Source organism: Mya arenaria, chromosome 5 (assembly GCF_026914265.1).
Source record: "Mya arenaria isolate MELC-2E11 chromosome 5, ASM2691426v1".
NCBI lineage: Eukaryota > Metazoa > Mollusca > Bivalvia > Myida > Myidae > Mya > Mya arenaria.
Genome location: NC_069126.1, coordinates 12,019,925 through 12,036,972, shown reverse-complemented (window position 1 = coordinate 12,036,972; position 17,048 = coordinate 12,019,925). Strand labels below are relative to the sequence as shown.

General features: G+C 33.1%; 1 protein-coding gene across 1 annotated transcript in view; it reads right to left on the bottom strand.

The window, feature by feature from the left end:
* The window catches only part of LOC128235437 (uncharacterized), a 61,987-nt gene that overhangs the window by 11,034 nt on the left and 33,905 nt on the right, over positions 1 to 17,048 (bottom strand). The window contains exons 31-59 of the mRNA XM_052950259.1: positions 16,651 to 16,768; positions 16,348 to 16,523; positions 16,036 to 16,195; positions 15,255 to 15,473; positions 14,886 to 15,045; positions 14,528 to 14,775; positions 14,182 to 14,312; positions 13,107 to 13,260; positions 12,696 to 12,911; positions 12,519 to 12,612; positions 11,464 to 11,581; positions 10,995 to 11,143; positions 10,653 to 10,786; positions 10,241 to 10,510; positions 9,468 to 9,740; positions 9,137 to 9,282; positions 8,825 to 8,963; positions 8,528 to 8,631; positions 8,059 to 8,256; positions 6,705 to 6,879; positions 6,103 to 6,371; positions 5,660 to 5,812; positions 5,385 to 5,547; positions 3,776 to 3,921; positions 2,965 to 3,270; positions 2,685 to 2,832; positions 1,210 to 1,412; positions 832 to 1,018; positions 46 to 216 (exon numbers count right to left, since the gene is read on the bottom strand). Of these exons, the coding sequence (XP_052806219.1) occupies positions 46 to 216; positions 832 to 1,018; positions 1,210 to 1,412; positions 2,685 to 2,832; positions 2,965 to 3,270; positions 3,776 to 3,921; positions 5,385 to 5,547; positions 5,660 to 5,812; positions 6,103 to 6,371; positions 6,705 to 6,879; positions 8,059 to 8,256; positions 8,528 to 8,631; positions 8,825 to 8,963; positions 9,137 to 9,282; positions 9,468 to 9,740; positions 10,241 to 10,510; positions 10,653 to 10,786; positions 10,995 to 11,143; positions 11,464 to 11,581; positions 12,519 to 12,612; positions 12,696 to 12,911; positions 13,107 to 13,260; positions 14,182 to 14,312; positions 14,528 to 14,775; positions 14,886 to 15,045; positions 15,255 to 15,473; positions 16,036 to 16,195; positions 16,348 to 16,523; positions 16,651 to 16,768 (5,128 nt within the window). The remainder of the gene's footprint in view (positions 1 to 45; positions 217 to 831; positions 1,019 to 1,209; positions 1,413 to 2,684; positions 2,833 to 2,964; positions 3,271 to 3,775; positions 3,922 to 5,384; positions 5,548 to 5,659; positions 5,813 to 6,102; positions 6,372 to 6,704; positions 6,880 to 8,058; positions 8,257 to 8,527; positions 8,632 to 8,824; positions 8,964 to 9,136; positions 9,283 to 9,467; positions 9,741 to 10,240; positions 10,511 to 10,652; positions 10,787 to 10,994; positions 11,144 to 11,463; positions 11,582 to 12,518; positions 12,613 to 12,695; positions 12,912 to 13,106; positions 13,261 to 14,181; positions 14,313 to 14,527; positions 14,776 to 14,885; positions 15,046 to 15,254; positions 15,474 to 16,035; positions 16,196 to 16,347; positions 16,524 to 16,650; positions 16,769 to 17,048) is intronic.

Genomic DNA, 17,048 nt, shown 5'->3' with positions numbered 1-17,048 from the left:
GTTCAATCTAGAACGAATGTACCCTACCAATGTATTAACAAATACCGTATCTATCCACAGAGTCGTCAGAGCTTTTACTCCATTGTTCACCACATGATGTTGGATCTGACGTTTCTAAAGCTGTTAGTGGGTACACGTCTTCATCAAATGCATCTGCATTTATCGCGGAAGTGTTGATAGAATCCTCACTTGGTGCCTCAAGTAAAACAGTCACACCTTTAGATTGCATCAAAAATAATTAGCTACATGTGTGCACTAAATAAATAACAAATTTGTAAGTATATAGAACCGATCAAAGACATACTCTTGGTATAAAACAATACAATGATATACAAGCAATATACTCAAAACTATAAAATATAATATAATTAGACACGAATAACCAGATTTATACAATCAGAAAACCTTCTACTATAAAATGTAGCCAACAAATCTAAACAAAAGTAACTGTTTCTGCACACGAATTTATATATACTTTGTCTGAGTGAATGTTAAATGCAAAGAAAACTCATCCAGCTAACCTAGAGAGAAAGAAACTTGACTTTTTTACTACAGTTTGTAATGTACAATATTTTATTTCATATATCAAATGATTAAATTAAAATGTACACGTGTATGTTTGCCTCACCCATGCATCACCCATGCTTCAAGTTTCAATTAATTTATTTAATCTTTAAACTGTAGTTTCCATTGTTTTATTATAAGCATGAAGTTCTATCGCGAATTCAAGTTTAGAGTAATTAATTAAAAATGATAATAATGAATTATTTGCTTTTTGACAAAATATATCAAATCCATGTTTTAAATTCTAACAAATGTGTTATTTCGTACCTTTCGTATCGTTTAATACAGTCACAAGGCCGGCTTCATTTGTACACATTACAGATACATAATACGTTGAATTGCTTTCTAGTATTCCTTCAAAACTTGTGTTTGTTCCAATTGAAGTAACTCCAGTTGACGTAAAGCGCTGCAAATCGTCACCACCAATGTAGGATCCGATTGCCCACTCATACTCCTGTATTTATAGCACACTACAATTTACTTTCAATACATGTATTTTAAGAAGTATCGACGAACAATCTTTGGTTTCTTTCGGTTATCAACTTGATACCAAATGTTATATGTAGATAATGACTGTCACTAAAATACTTATATGTAATATATGTGTGTATATAAATTCTTTTAAAATAAGTGAGTTTGTTATACCCTTATTTCGTTTAAATCGTCCTCACAAAACCACACGGCTTTTATGGTATCGCTTGAACCTTGGTATTCGGCCGGCGTAAATTCTCCTTGGTTGACGTCGATATAAAATAGTGCTTCAAGATCAAACGTAGGAGGCGTTGTATCTATGTAAAAACCGTTAGAAGCAGACATTGTCTCTTCGCCGGAACCCAGTAATGCTTTAACTACAATCAAAGAAAAAGGAGTGAATATGCATACACTATGTACAATTAAAAATTATATCAACAAATAATTAAAAACAAAGGTTTGGGTGTGTTAAGCTGGCGCATAGGTCGTAGATACACAATGAATGTAAGTTATATTAAAAATTGTTGAACTGGGTCGTTTATCCTAGCTCCTATACAAAAAATATATGTTGACTTGGCTTGTTGATTGTAGCTCGACAATTAAAGTTGCATTATTAATTGATTGACCTTACGTTATTACAATACATTACGAATTTGTTTATCTTGGTCATAGATCGTCGCTCGACCATCTTAAATACATTTATACCTCGTTGACCTGGGCCGTAGATTGCAAATTGAACATCTAGATTGCATTAAGAATTAATTGGCATTGGCCTCAACGTATTCCTAATGTATTGTATGTTCAACCAAGTCGTAATGTGTTTTCGATGGTCGAGCTACGCGCCAACGTCACACATCTCACAAGGTTTAACGTCTGTAATAGCTGTTGTTATGCTATAACTTATTCACACGGAATCAACTCTGACGTAGAATGATTCGTTCAAAACATATGAAATCGATGTGTTTCTAAAACACCTATTGTTTCGTTCGGATTTATTCAAGAAATAATCTGTACAGAAGCATGTTAAAGAAACAAATAGAAAAATGCCATTACAATAGACTATCCTGTATATTCCAGTTTTTTGAAGGAACGAATCGCAGCCGGAGAAAGAATAAAAATATCCGTTGCTTACCGTTTTCTTTTAGAACGGATCGATATCACTTTACTGAACAATTCATTCTACTTTTTGGCGTAGTCATTAAGCAATGGCTACCGTCTTGTTTGGTTTATAAAACGCTTATTACTATAATGATAAAGTAATGTAGTTTGAACACCGTTTTCTTGATATAGTTGAATAATTGCAGATCAGCGCTTTAATATTAAACTATAAAAGAAAGTAGTACTCCTTTTAAGTGGCCGAATATGTTTGTTTTACATTTTTTAATTGGAATGGCCTTGTTTATGTTATTCGGTCTTTGGTTTTGGTGATATAAACTAGACATATCTTTTGTTTTTGTATTATGCTTGTAGTTTCATATGATCCTTTCGAATATTAAATTAACTTGAGGCAAATGTAAAATAATATAATGGCAAATCGTACTGCTGTTGTAAACGATAAATACATCAAGCAAACTATAAATTAAATATAACCTTAATTATGATTGATATTCAGGTTAACAGGTATGTGACAGTATTAAAACTATATATACCAATTATATACAACGATCCATTTGTACTGGACGACAAGTCAATATCATCTATGGTGAACGCCATCGCGGTATAAGTGTCGTGTCCGCAGTTGCTGTGGCAAATGAGCTCCGAGCAAAGACCGCTACACGGAATACACGGTTGAATGACCTTAAATGTTAAGCACTTGTTAAATAATATGATTTCAATTCACTGCTATAAAGGGTTACTGCTGTAGACACAATTTAAACAAATAGCAGCGAGCAGTGTAGAGAATGTCAACGAAATATATGTATTGTTCACCTGTCTGAAATTAACCACATCGGCTACGGTTCGGGATGTGCCGATGCCGGCCTCATAGGAAATAATCGGAATCGTGCCTCCCTTCCATGGTTGAGCGTACCGACATTGTTCAGAGTCATTTGGTGGTAGTTTCAACGTCTTGAAGTAAGAATAGCTTGTCCAACTGTTAAACAAGTTCATCTCTGGAATAATGCTGTTTTTGTTCCAGACATGCAGCACTATCATTGTCATTTTTGAAAGATGAGGTATTCCGCACATTTCAGAAAGTTCGTAGTGATCAGCATACGCCTTGATACATTGTGTAATCTAAACAATAGTGATATGTGTAAGATATGTAGTGTTCACAAAATAGTATATTTTCACTCCTTGCGCACACCATTTTCAATAGATAAGCGCTTAGAATATTATAATCTGACCCTAAAATACATCAATATGTATGTTTCCTTCATGCTTAACTTGAAGAAAATATATATTCAGTTGGTGTTTATTGTAAAATCAAATGAGAAAGACAACATCGTGACGTGATTGTCGTGACCTCACTTCAAAAAGTGTCAACCCGACATAGTGAAAGCTATTTTTTTTTAGATGAAGCAAAACGTTAGATCAGTGACAATATCAAAATGTTAACAATTAATATTGTCACTATTCTAAAAGAAAGTAACGAAAGTGAAAATAAGATGATATATCACCAAAAAAAGAAAATGCTAGGATCAAAATAACCCTGAAGAACACTAAAAGACAGAACGCACAGCCTGAAACATGAATACAACTAAAAATATAAAAGTAGCCATACCTATAGTTCTATTCTTACCTGCGAATCCTCTCGTTTGGCCAAAAACTTTATGCTGTACCTATGGTAACTCTCTGCAGGATCAAATTGTAAGTCTGACGTTACTGTCATTGGCTGATATGATGTATTATAGAATCTACACCAAGTAACGACATAAGGGTTTGAGCCTGAAATACAAACACATAATTAATGTAACTGTATGATCTCGCCAACATAGAAAGCTTCCTGTAATGAGTTCATATCAATAGTTTATGATTTCGAACATCCCTGTTTGATGCTGTGCTAAATCTTAAAATCATATTGAAATAAATTATACACCATACCTTATATAAATATGGTCAAGTATTTTTATTTTTTGAAATGTTTATGCATCTGGTTATAATACATATGTACAGCCCGTGCCGAATATAATTATAACTATTACTATTACTATTATTATTATTATTATTATTATTATTATTATTATTATTATAGGAAATTATTATAGGAAATTATTCTAGTGATCGATAACCATGCTGACAGACAAAGTATTTCCGTAAATTGTGTACTCTTGACACATTTCGACTTTCAGAAGTCGAAATATTTTATTGTTGTAGAACATAAAGTTTTTTGCTTTCCATTTATTTAAATTGTGACATTGAAGACATGAAATGGACGAGTGCCAGTGATTCGTACAGAACCAAACTCGGATAAAACGTGTGGAACGTTCATACTTGCCCTTGCAATTATATTCACCAGAAACGGAATTGATAGAAAATTTGTAACACAATTATTGATAATGTCATTTGTCGACTTGGCTCTCGCTCAAAGTATTTGATTGTAGGTTTATATCAACGTCGTCAGGTTTCAAGTTAAGATAGGATAACAACTCGAGGTCAACTTTAAAATGAGGTAAATTTACAATAAATGAAAGTCATATGTATTAAAGAAGTTAAAACATGGCGGAGCCGGTCTGTTGCCTGATAATTGGCACTCTTGCTTATAATGTCCATCGACTACGTATCGGGCCGCTATGAGACATTCGGGCAAATAATTACGCAGTGTATCAACTTCTTATTAATAAAAGATCTATAATACAAAATGAAGTATTTTCAATGAACTATTAAGACAAGTGGGGGAATGTATTGTATCATTTTGTTACGTTAACTTTCCATTTTCAAATTACCAAAAAAAAAAAACACGTTAAATACAAATAATACTTCAATGACTGTCTTTTGAACGATATTTTCATATATGTTGCTTGATAACTGTCAATCTACGGTTTTAATAATATAGCATTTGATTAAATCATTAAACAAAAGCATAAAAATGGGTTAAATCTTGGTGGGTGAGGTAATGTGAAACAGGAGTCAATTTGGTAGTTATGCCCATATATATAAAACCTGCAGCACCGTATTGTTTCTCTGTATTTTAATTTAAAGGGAAAGCAAGACATCTGAGAAAAACGGCCAAAATGACTTACATGTATCTTTTCGAAATGGATTGTTTGACAGTTTCTAATTTTACAATATTTGGTTATATGTTTCAGAGATGTGTAAAGTTGTATCATGTTTTTAAAACATCTTTTAGTTCATTATTTATAATATATCACCTTTTCTATAAAATGACCAGATAAAAACACGCTGCTTACCTCCGTATATCTGAAGTCCACACGCCCTATCTGCAGGGACTATTAAACTGTCGAACAAAGTACTATTTGATGATGCGGATTCCGTTCCATTATAATATGGTGACGTTGCATTGCTGTCAAAATTACTCGAATACTCAGTGCAGTTGCATGGGCATTCAATTACCTGTAATCCATTTTAAATAGTTACTGTATGCGACATATTACTACTAATAAATAACAAAAAAATATAAACACACTATTGATAACTTAAAGGTAACAAGATGAATTGTGGTTACCTCGCTTTCCGCTTGACAACATAGACACTCGTCTATTGAAGACCAATTTTCCACTGGGTTGTGGTCAAACAGATGCAGATCGCCAATTTCACCATCCCAAAATGTTACTCCCGTGACAGCAAGTCCGTCATTGTTGTTGGTTTTAATGTTGATCTGCAATGAGGAGTGTTTAAATGTTTTCTGAATACCCACTTTAAAACTTTCCATACGAATCATGCATTCAAAATAGATTATTTAATAAAGAAAATGTCTTAATTACTCCTGTACATTGACACTTATTCAGCTAAATTAACAGGTAATAAAATATAATACTTCGATCGATGGCACCGAAAGTCCAGCTAATAAACAAAAAATGAATATAAATAAGTTAGAATCAACAAAACATAGTATAATTGTTACTGATAACCGAGATACCGATGAATTGTTTTCTTTAAATGAAGTACCTGATAAAGACCATCATTCAAAAAGTCAGCTGATTTCATATAGGCTCCTGAATACAGTTGTTTAAATTTTGTATCTCTTGACATCTTGATTTTTATTTCGTCTTTGTTGACAATATGCACATTTGCAGGTCTATAGTTCAGACCCCACTGAATTCCATCTGGATCATTTATGTGTTCAATATCAAGAGCTGCCCAATGGCCATCAGTCATAAATACATCTTGTTGAGGGCATTCGTCATCCATCCAGAGTGGGTAATGGAGTAATGTTCCTTAAATATTAAAGCCATTATCATGTAAAGAACTCGTAAAAACAGATACAATTAACATATATATCAATGAGTGTGATGCATAGCCCAATTACTGATTTCTTCGTCATTTACCATAACATCTAATACTAGTAAAATTCAGAAAACACTAGTTGGTATAACCGAAAAATATTTGTTCGTTTTCAGTCCATCCATAGTGATAAGTCTCGTTCTAGACAATATATGGTCTACCTACATAACAGCTCGTGAACGGTCCTAAATTGTATTAAAGAGGTGACAATTGCGACAGAATTTAATTATGAAATAATGTGTACAGTCTACAGCAATTGCAAATACCTATTACTGATGATGCATTTCCCCACCATACAACATCTTCCTTTATATCGGCTCCCTCTGCGACATATCCGGCTGATGGTTTGGAATTGTCATATATTATTGGCGATGTGAATGCTATTGATCTCAACATAGCCTTGTTGACAGCTTCCACAGTCACGAAGTACACGGTTTCTGGCTGTAAAACATTCATTTTTATAACTACATCGTATTTTTATAGCCTGCTGAATACATATGTAATGTAAATTGTATTTCCCTATATATGATTTCATGGATTACAATATATTGGTCATTATATGTGATAATGCCATAGAAATATGATGTGATATGAACATACAATTATAAGAGATCGAGGCAAAACATTTTGACCTGACGCCATAATTGAAAAAGGGTTGCACGATTACCGCGGTGAACAGAAACGGCAATATGTCTTAGTTGTTAGTATTTAAAATATAAATATATATATATCATTAGCTTTAGTCATTGAAAACTATCGAAACAATATCGCTGTTCGTTTTTTATGCAAAACAGAAAACAAGTGTTTTTTCTATACCTTTTTTCAAATTCTTATTGAATTGCCACGCATGTTAGATTGTTAATAATTATATCACGGAGAAGTTTTTTTAATCAATATGATAACATACAGAATAATTGATATCCCTGTAGCATTTATCACTACAAAAGTGTGAACAATGACAAATTTCAAAAATACGTATTATTCAGTTTCTTATTTGGATAAATTTTAAATTAAGCTAGGTCATAGTTGGTTTTTGGGAATAAACTCTAAGGTTTTCATGTGTTAATGTGCTTTCAATCCTAAGTTATTAGACACATTAAATTTAAATCAAATTCTTAAATGCTACACACTAGTTAATGCACATATTGACAAAGAAACTATAGTGACCAATTATAGTTTCTTAGTCCAAATGTGCATTAAAAAGTTTGTAGCATTTAAATTCCTTGCCTGTAGTTTAGAATTGTGCATGTTATGATACGTTTCCGGGATACATTTGCAAGAACTTAATGTTGAGTATGTCCTAATATTAATACACATCAATGTAAAATAAACAATACTCAATCAATCAATCAATCAATCAATCAATCAATCAATCAATCAATCAATCAATCAATCAATCAATCAATCAATCAATCAATCAATCAATCATCAATCAGACAATCAATCAATCAATCAATCAATACTTTTGTGCCTTCAACATAATCTTGTTTAAGTTTTAGGCACCTTGGCTTCTCCATGTAGTTCCATTGTTTAATTTATTTGCATTAATATATCGTTTTTATTTTGGATTTAGTCAACGCATTGGAAGGGATAATATATACAAATTAAGTTCAAGCTTACCTTGAGGGAAATATTATAAAATGTATGATCGGTAAAATCGGGCAGAACATCCAGTGATACAATTGGCAAAAGTGTATTATGTCGGCAATGACTGCTCGTCCATAAAGTCAAATTAAACCTCAAGATTCCAGACTCATAATCAAGAAAATCTGTCCACTGAACCCGAAGTCTGTCATTTGCGAAGGCATAGGCAATGTCCTTGAATAACAATATAACAATATTTAATAAATGTATTGATTTTCAAAACTGTTATTTGTTCACGCACAAAATGAATAGTCAATTTTAAGTGCATATCATGAAATAAAACTCATTAATTGGAATTAAGCACGTTCATTTGGAAATAATATTAACATTGTGTACTTCGAAAATGTATATGTTTGTATGGAACACACAGTCCACGTAAACGTTGATTTCATCTTACGCTACAGAGCGTTGAATTAACCTAACATATATGTAAAAATTGTTTTACCATGTCATAGTATGGTCCTGCAGTTGCTTTTCCTTTTGATGGCGGAGTAATATCTACATGAAATCTATGATAAGTCATATTGCACTCGCCAGATTTATCAACACCTGCAAACATAAGACCATTTGTAAATACCAACAGTTTGACAAATAATAATCATACATAACTGAACTATTGCATATGAATACTGTTTATATTGAGGGGTGATTAATATAATGAAACCTGTCATAATTTGTTTAACAATCGTTGCAAATAAAACTAAGTTTAATCTAATTATACGACAATGCCTTAACAATTTACCAAGCACCCAGGCAGAGTAGGAATTATTTTGAACAAGATCAAGATCGTTCAGCTGAACCATTGTATCAATTTGCAGGTCCGTCACGCCGACTACGTCGAACAGTTGTGTTATCGCAATTGAACTATTTTGACGAACAATCTGAAATACAACATTACCTTTACATTTACTAGTATTCATGTACTTTGCAATATTGATAATACAACGTCTCATGAACTTAATTAACATTCCAAACATGTTCTTTTTATCGAAGATTTTTATCATGAAGAAATGCATCTTACGACGACAGATACATTAAACAATGATATACTAACATATTTTCTGCAATTACTTTCGTTTGCAAAACCGTTGGACAACGCAATGTAGTAAAGCATAATGTCCACTTTGGAAGAAAAACCATTCCAAGAATATTGTAATTGATTTGTGTCGTTCACAAAGCTAGGCATGCTTATTTCACCCGCTGCAAAGACAAAAGCATATTTTTTCTTCATGCTTGCCTAGAAGGTAAACTATTTACTACTCTGAAATTGGGTATCAATTTGAGTTTGCAGGTTATCTCCGAGGCGTAAAATAGTACAAACAAAAATGTAAGATAATGCTAAAACATTTTTTTGGAAAACTCATTCGTCCAAGAAAAGCTTTTACCATTTACTCCTCCGTTAAACATTACATAAAACCCATTTGACATCGCAAAAGACGTAGCATACGTCTTGCTATATGCTTTAACGGTGAAATAGTAAACAACATCCCCGGAGTCCAAGTTAAGATTAAGGAATGTTACAGTTGTTTTCTGACCGACATTCGTAAATGGGACAACATTATCCCTTGTTTTCGGAAAGCGTCTATCGGTTCCAAGTGCGACTTCATAATATTCTATATCTGGTGCTTCCTCCGCCTCTGTTTCAAGTCCCTGGTTTCCTAGATTAAAGTACAAAATCAGTTTTTTATAAAATGCTACCGAATAATATCCGCAAAAAACAATATTACTAAAGACAAAAAATTGTAGAATCAGAAAGCTCTGACCTCAGATATGTTATTTAATACCGACACTCGTCTAGACAGAAACTTTAGGTGACACATACTATTTACAATATTTAAAAACTCAGTTAGTTTACGTTTCTTTATTATGCAAAGAGTTTTGAAGCAAGTTAGTACAAAGTTATTTGAATCACTCTCATTGACATGACGTTACGCGAAAGTATTGTCTTGTGTTGTTGGGAAAACCGGTTTACCCGGAGGACAAAACAATGTCCGGCTTGGTGACCACAAACCAATCGCACAGGCATACCCACAAGCCAAATGCACATGCGCTAAGGCCGTGAATCAAACTTATGCCGTCTTGGTAAGAAGCATATGCGCTAACCACTGTGCTAACCGGACAAACTTTAACATAATACAAGACCTATACATAATATAACCTGTTTCAAGTTGATCCTCCAAGTCTGTTTTGACTTTGCCAAATGCATCCCAATTGGCTGACACGTTCGTTCGGGATTGCTGCACGCTTAAATCGTAGCCTTGTATTAAACCATCATAAACCTCTCCCGGTATAAGAACGTCGGAACTGACAGTAACGCCGTTAGATCGTAAAGTGTAAGAATAACCAATAGCATTGGTCACACGCAGTAAACTGTAATATCTTTCACCTTCTTTGAGATCAAGTTGATCGTTCACTCCATGCGTTGATGCTTAAAAACCAGTTTACTTTAAATAAGCAAACCTCAGTAAATAATATTTTATGGAATTATAATACTGTCTACATATAACAACCAGATATTAAACAATGCTTATATCAATTTTGTTTGTTGGGTGTAAACATGAATGACTTACTGTACATATCCGTGAAGTTTTGTATCACTCTTCCGTCCGTAGATTCTATCGCCCATTCATATTTTATGACAGGACATGGGTCACCAGACACATCCCATTTGGCTTCCAGAGATGATGTCTCTACTTGATAATCGCTGGAGCATAATTAAGTCTTATTTAGTTCGTAGAACCCTACATACACAACACGAGCGTCTCGAGGTTTATTTGTGTGCTGGTATGTTCGTAAAGCGAACATGTAAGATACAATAATAAGGTTATGAAATATTATACGAAAAAGTCTTTACCTAAATAATTGGTTTGCTAAAGATACAAATTACAATGTTTGAATAAAGTATGCCTTACATATCCCCTATCGCATGCTGATGGCTATCATATACGCCAATATGATACAAGGGTTGCATTTCTTGGCTAATGTATGAGAGATAAACGCCGTTAGAAATAACACTTGCAGCTTTCCCGGCATTGTTTTCTGCTTTAATCGTCACAAATATCTAAAAATATGTTCATAATTTGAAAACAAGACGTAAAATAGACACGTGGTAGTACTTTGTCATTTTAACATCTATAATTGTTCTCTGTACGCAAAATGGTGTATGTTATAAAGGAATTGCATATGATATGATATAAACTACGTTATAGATCATGACAGACAAAATGACAGTTACTTTTCACAATATTCAAAACTTATTATGCGCATGTACACTTGTTGTAAAGGTTGCAAATAGAATGCCTTTACTATCTAGACACGAATCAAAAATACAACGCCAATATCGCCATACCAGAAGATCATTGTAGGAACAACGAAACCTACCTCTCTTTTGCCATACAGGTCGATGCCCGTTATCTCAATGTTTTGTGCTGAATGATGTATTGGAAAGAACGGTTTTAGTTGTCCACCACCGGGTATTGTCCCTACAGCGATCAGCAGACTGTGTATAATTTGAAGGTAGTTTGAATTATATTTAAACAGAAAAGGATGAAATCACTTGTCCTCTCGTTATTTAACAAACTAAACAATATTCTTACATAAAGAAGCAATAAAGAACTAATCGGTAGTAGGACATATTGCTGTAAGTTATGGTATTATTCGATGTTAAAGTTTTATAGGAGAAAACGTTTAAATGTGCATTATTCATAAAACGTTAGACACTTGATGTTTGAATTACACCAATTGTTTTTATTCTTATTGCATGTGACTTTTTTAAGCAATAAATTCAAATATATATGTACATGGCAAGCATTCAACATCACACACTTAATTATCGATAATCAATTCATGTTTAATTATTGTAGAACCACGTGCGATGTATAATCTGAAATAATATCCACAAGCGCATGTATTCAGCAATACAAGCATTTCCTATAAATCATGCGCTTGGAAGCGTTTTACCTAATTTATTAGAGTGCACTAATCGGATAATACTTGCTGGTGCTCGGGCAAGTTCCCCCGTAATGGCAAATATTACAATATCAAGATATGAAATCAAAAAATGAAGGCTAAGTGGATTATATACATAACTGGACAGCGTTTGTCTTAATTTCACTGAATTGTGGCGAGATGGTTCGTGTATGTTGAAATTATCAAACGTTTCTAAGAGTCACCACCTCCCGGACCACCCCGTATAACATATTGGCTTGTTTGTATATGCGTACAATTCGAAACGCGGCAGGAACGCCAATGACTGCTATCAAAGTGAAATGGTTACAAAACTAATTTGCTAGTTTTACATAATATTTAGAGCAAAAAATTTTCATTGGCGAAAAGTTTTCTTTTCCTTAAATTATTGTACGTATTCGAATACTAAATTTATACGAGTAAAACAGTTTAATTATAAATTATAGTAGATATGGTAAGACATTCACAACCTTTTTATTCCGGATTCAGCGTCAATAAATGGCGACCATGCAGCCCGTATTGTATTCGTTGTCTCTTGGCAAACGGCATCTACCATATTGCATTCTGAAATTGTATATAAATACATTTTCTTAGTTTAATACTGTTTCTATACTTCATAAAACAAAGGTTATTAAAACACGACTTACCAACAGGACTTTCACATGCCATTTTAGTAGATTGCACGGTGTTCTCATAATCATTTGGATCTATATACGAAGCACTTTTCAACTCAACAGCAACCCCCGAAACTGGCGGAGTATCGTCTACTGATATTGGAGCGGAATACGCACGAGCTTGTAATCCAACAGAATTCTCGGCAATGACAGTTGCATAAAATATATCTTCATGTCTCACATGTAATACTAGAAGAAAAAAGACATAATGTATAGACAGTTGTTATGATTTTAACTTATGTTTCTTAACTTTAAGTTTATATCGATCAGCTTTCAATGAATTTTGAAACTTTACGTGGAACTGGTTGTGTTTGGTAGGTATTTGTGGTAAAACCATGTCATATAGAATTTATAAATGTATAACTGAACAATTTGCATACGGACCTGAAGTGACATAGCTGTGAACATCTCCAGATAATTCATAAGCAGGAGCAATGTCGTCAAATCCTTCTTGAAAACCGAAAAATATGTAGAATCTTTCAACTTTGCTTTGGACATCAGCAAATCCTGACCACTCGCATGTTACGTTAAAGTGACTCTACAAATTTGGTTTGTAAAATATTGTTATAGTCATTTTTCTCATAGAAATGAAATGAACGAGCAAAACTAAGAAAACCAAAGTAATGAAACATAATTTCAAGAACGAAACAGGCTGAATATGAAATGGCGACACCTATTAGATTGACGTTATTTTAATATCAGTTGACGCATGCCTGCGATCGATTAAACAGCGCAATCGACGAATGTCGATCTACGCCATCGGCAAAAACGATCAAAACACGTGTTCGCCAATATAAGGATTGATACGTTATTAGTTAATGATGTCCTAACAGTGACATTTCAATGCAATACTATAATTTATCTTTTACTAAAAAACACACCTTTTTCACCAGATTTTCGTACAATTGCACGATTTTTTTTAAATAAGCCATTAAATGAAAGTGTAAGCGCATGAAAAAAACCTTCGGGAACACTTGTGAATTCACTGATATGAATCCATACACAACTTGAACATTTTTAATTTACTATCAAAGCATAACCCAAAAACAAGAGCAAAATCCGATATATAACACTTGCTACTTATTAAACAGTATGACAAAAGTTGAACAACAACAACAACAACAACAACAACAACAACAACACCACCACCACCACCAATAATAATAATAATAATAATAATAATAATAATAATAATAATAATAATAGTAATAATAATTATAGTAATAGCAATAATAATAATACTAATAATACTAATAATAATAATAATAATAATAATAATAATAATAATAATAATAATAATAATAATAATAACAATAGTAAAAATAATAAAAATAATAATAATTATAATTATAACAATAATCTTCATCATCATTATAATGATTATACTATCTCATTACTTTCAGCTAGTTGAAAAACAAAAATAAGTTCATAAGTGTAAGATATATTAATATTTACTTACTTGAATATATTCATGACATGCCACTATTCCTATATTAGGTTCTGTGTTGTCTTGGATAAGTGACTGAGAGTAGGTTTTAGCGGTTATGTTGGCTTTATTTGTCACCTTTGCAGAGAGAATATTCGGAATACCTATACATTTGGAAGATAATATATAAAATACATAAAACATATATACTTTCAAACAAACGAATTCGACAGGGTAACATTTATAAACCTTTAAGCTCCGGCAATATGATATCCACGTTAATGGAAGAAGCTTCATCAACAGACGCGTCTAGATAGTGGCTTTTCGCGACATCTGTAGCAAATGGTAAGAACCTATCTATAGGTAAATGATTACAAACCTTTTAACGCTGGCAATATGCTTTCTTCGTTAATGAAAGACGTTCCATCAACAGACGCGTTTAGATATTTGCTGTTAGCAACATCTGTAGCAAACGGATATGTGCCTATGGAAAATGTCGTATGTCGTATATTTTCTACGTTATTGGCATCGTGGAATTCACTATCATGGTAAGACCATGATCCAGATAAAGCTGTTTCGCCTTTTTGAAATGACGACTTTCCACTTTTCATGGACTGTGAACCAAAACTGAAAATATAACACCATTCTCATTTATCTTCGTGTAGATGATATGCATGATACTGAAACGTACTCATACAATTTGATTTATATGTATAGTGCAAACTTATAACACTTACGTAAGGATACTTATATTTGGAGGTGTGATGTCAACAATAAAACCATCAGTTGTCGTTTGCAAAACATTTCCAGCATTTGTAATTGCTCTGAGTGTGGTATAGTAGGTTTTGTTTGGTTCGATATCAACTGTAACTTGGGCCTGTCCTCCGCTTCCTAGCCCTATGGAACGATTTGAAAACACAAACAATTAATGTCTATGCTTCTTAACATTAAAGTTAGAGGTAGAAGTTGCCTGGTAAAGGTTGATTTATCTACATAAATATAACACATAAAACTTACCTACCAATTTAAGGTTATTACCGATAAACCAGACCTTTAATCAAATAAATGACTGAGTAACACATCTGAAAACACATTCTTACACCTACCATGAAGATCTGACATTTCTGTCTCAGAATGTCGTATTGCATATTCTAGGTACGGTTGAACATCTTCTCCTTGTGGCGTAGTTCCTATTGCCCAATCATATGTCTGTATGCCATGTTGAGAACTTTTAAATCCATTAAAACTCATTGTTACGGTATGCATATCACCCTGATAATCAATGTCATTTGAAAGGCCCCCCTTTGGACCATCAACAGCTATACCTGTTAGCATAATATATCCTGTACTCAAAACACAAACAGCCGCCTATTTGTAAATAATTTACAGTAAAATGAAATAAATAAGTTTTTGAAGCAATGAATGTGCTAGAAAGAACGTGTATTAGAGTAGAAATGGAATATGAAGCGTCTTTAAATAATGTATTCCGGATTGTTATCAAATATATATTGTCCAATATTAAATAAACTAATCAAACAATCAAGCAAATACAAATTATTTTGTACCCGTGACATCTTCCGGTACCACAACGATAGGAGTAGATGTTTTTACTGGACTCCACAAGCCAGCGCCATTTTGAGTTGCAAGTGATACAAAATACACAGGAAAGTAATTGTTGCTATCAGACAAATCAGTGTCAGTAAGCACACAAGGTAGATATGCATCCTTTGAGTACTTCTCCTGTGTGGTCCAACCTAAGACATCGTCTGACCCTACATATATAATTAATTATTAAAGACCATATTGTAGAGTTGATAATGAATGCCATAAAATTCAGCCGAGCGATTCAATTTGGAGACGCTTAACCATCATCGCAAATGAACTAACCTGGCGTTGTGCCAATAGCAAATCGGAAACCTGTGATTCCCGACTCATGGTCACTTGCTTCCCATGACACCTTTATACCATCGTGATCAGCCTGCCAAACGTATTCAAAGACGATTTCTTCATCGGCTGTACCTAAAACTCCAACTTGAAGAAGTTCAATCTAAAGAAACAAACGTAGAAGTATATGTTAACTGTCTATACATAATGCGTATACAAATATAGCAACGTATTTTAAATTTAATCGTAGGCGGCAAAACTTTCTAAATGCAATTTCAAGCTTTATTGAAAAAAAAAGCTAAACACTATGGATACTTCTGGTGGAGTATTGTCTATTAGCACTCCATCAGATTCAAGAGATGCCGTAAGTCCTGCTCCATTGATTGCTTCAACTCTAAAGCTGTACTTGGATCCAAGAGACAGTTGTAGGTTGTTTTTGGTGAAGACTGTTGTTTCGGTGTTTTTAAGAACAATCCATCCATCCTTTTCTCCTTTTTGCATAAAAGTATTATCAAGAAATTAAATGCATATCTGAACTTAATAAAATATTTAAAAAAAAGCATGTAAAGAGTGTTGACATTAGCTAAATGGATATTTATATTTTATTTTGAATCTTACCCGGATAAAATTGTTTTGTAAAACCTTGGTTTCCGATATGAATTTGAGCTTTCAACTCGACAATACCCGAGTCTTCATCTTTCACTTCAAAATTAACAGACAATTCCTCCAGAGAGCTCTGTAATCATACATTTATAAACACACACTTACGCTATAATCATTATATTACCAATTGAGAAACATGTATTTCAATACACGTACTACGTATTAGCACGTGATACATACACCGGCTAACAATTAAACTTGGACATCTTTTTAACATAATTCATTTATTATTATTATTATTATTATTATTATTATTATTAGTAGTAGTAGTAGTAGTAGTAGTAGTAGTAGTAGTAGTAGTAGTAGTATATTATTATTATTATTATTATTATTATTATTATTATTATTATTAT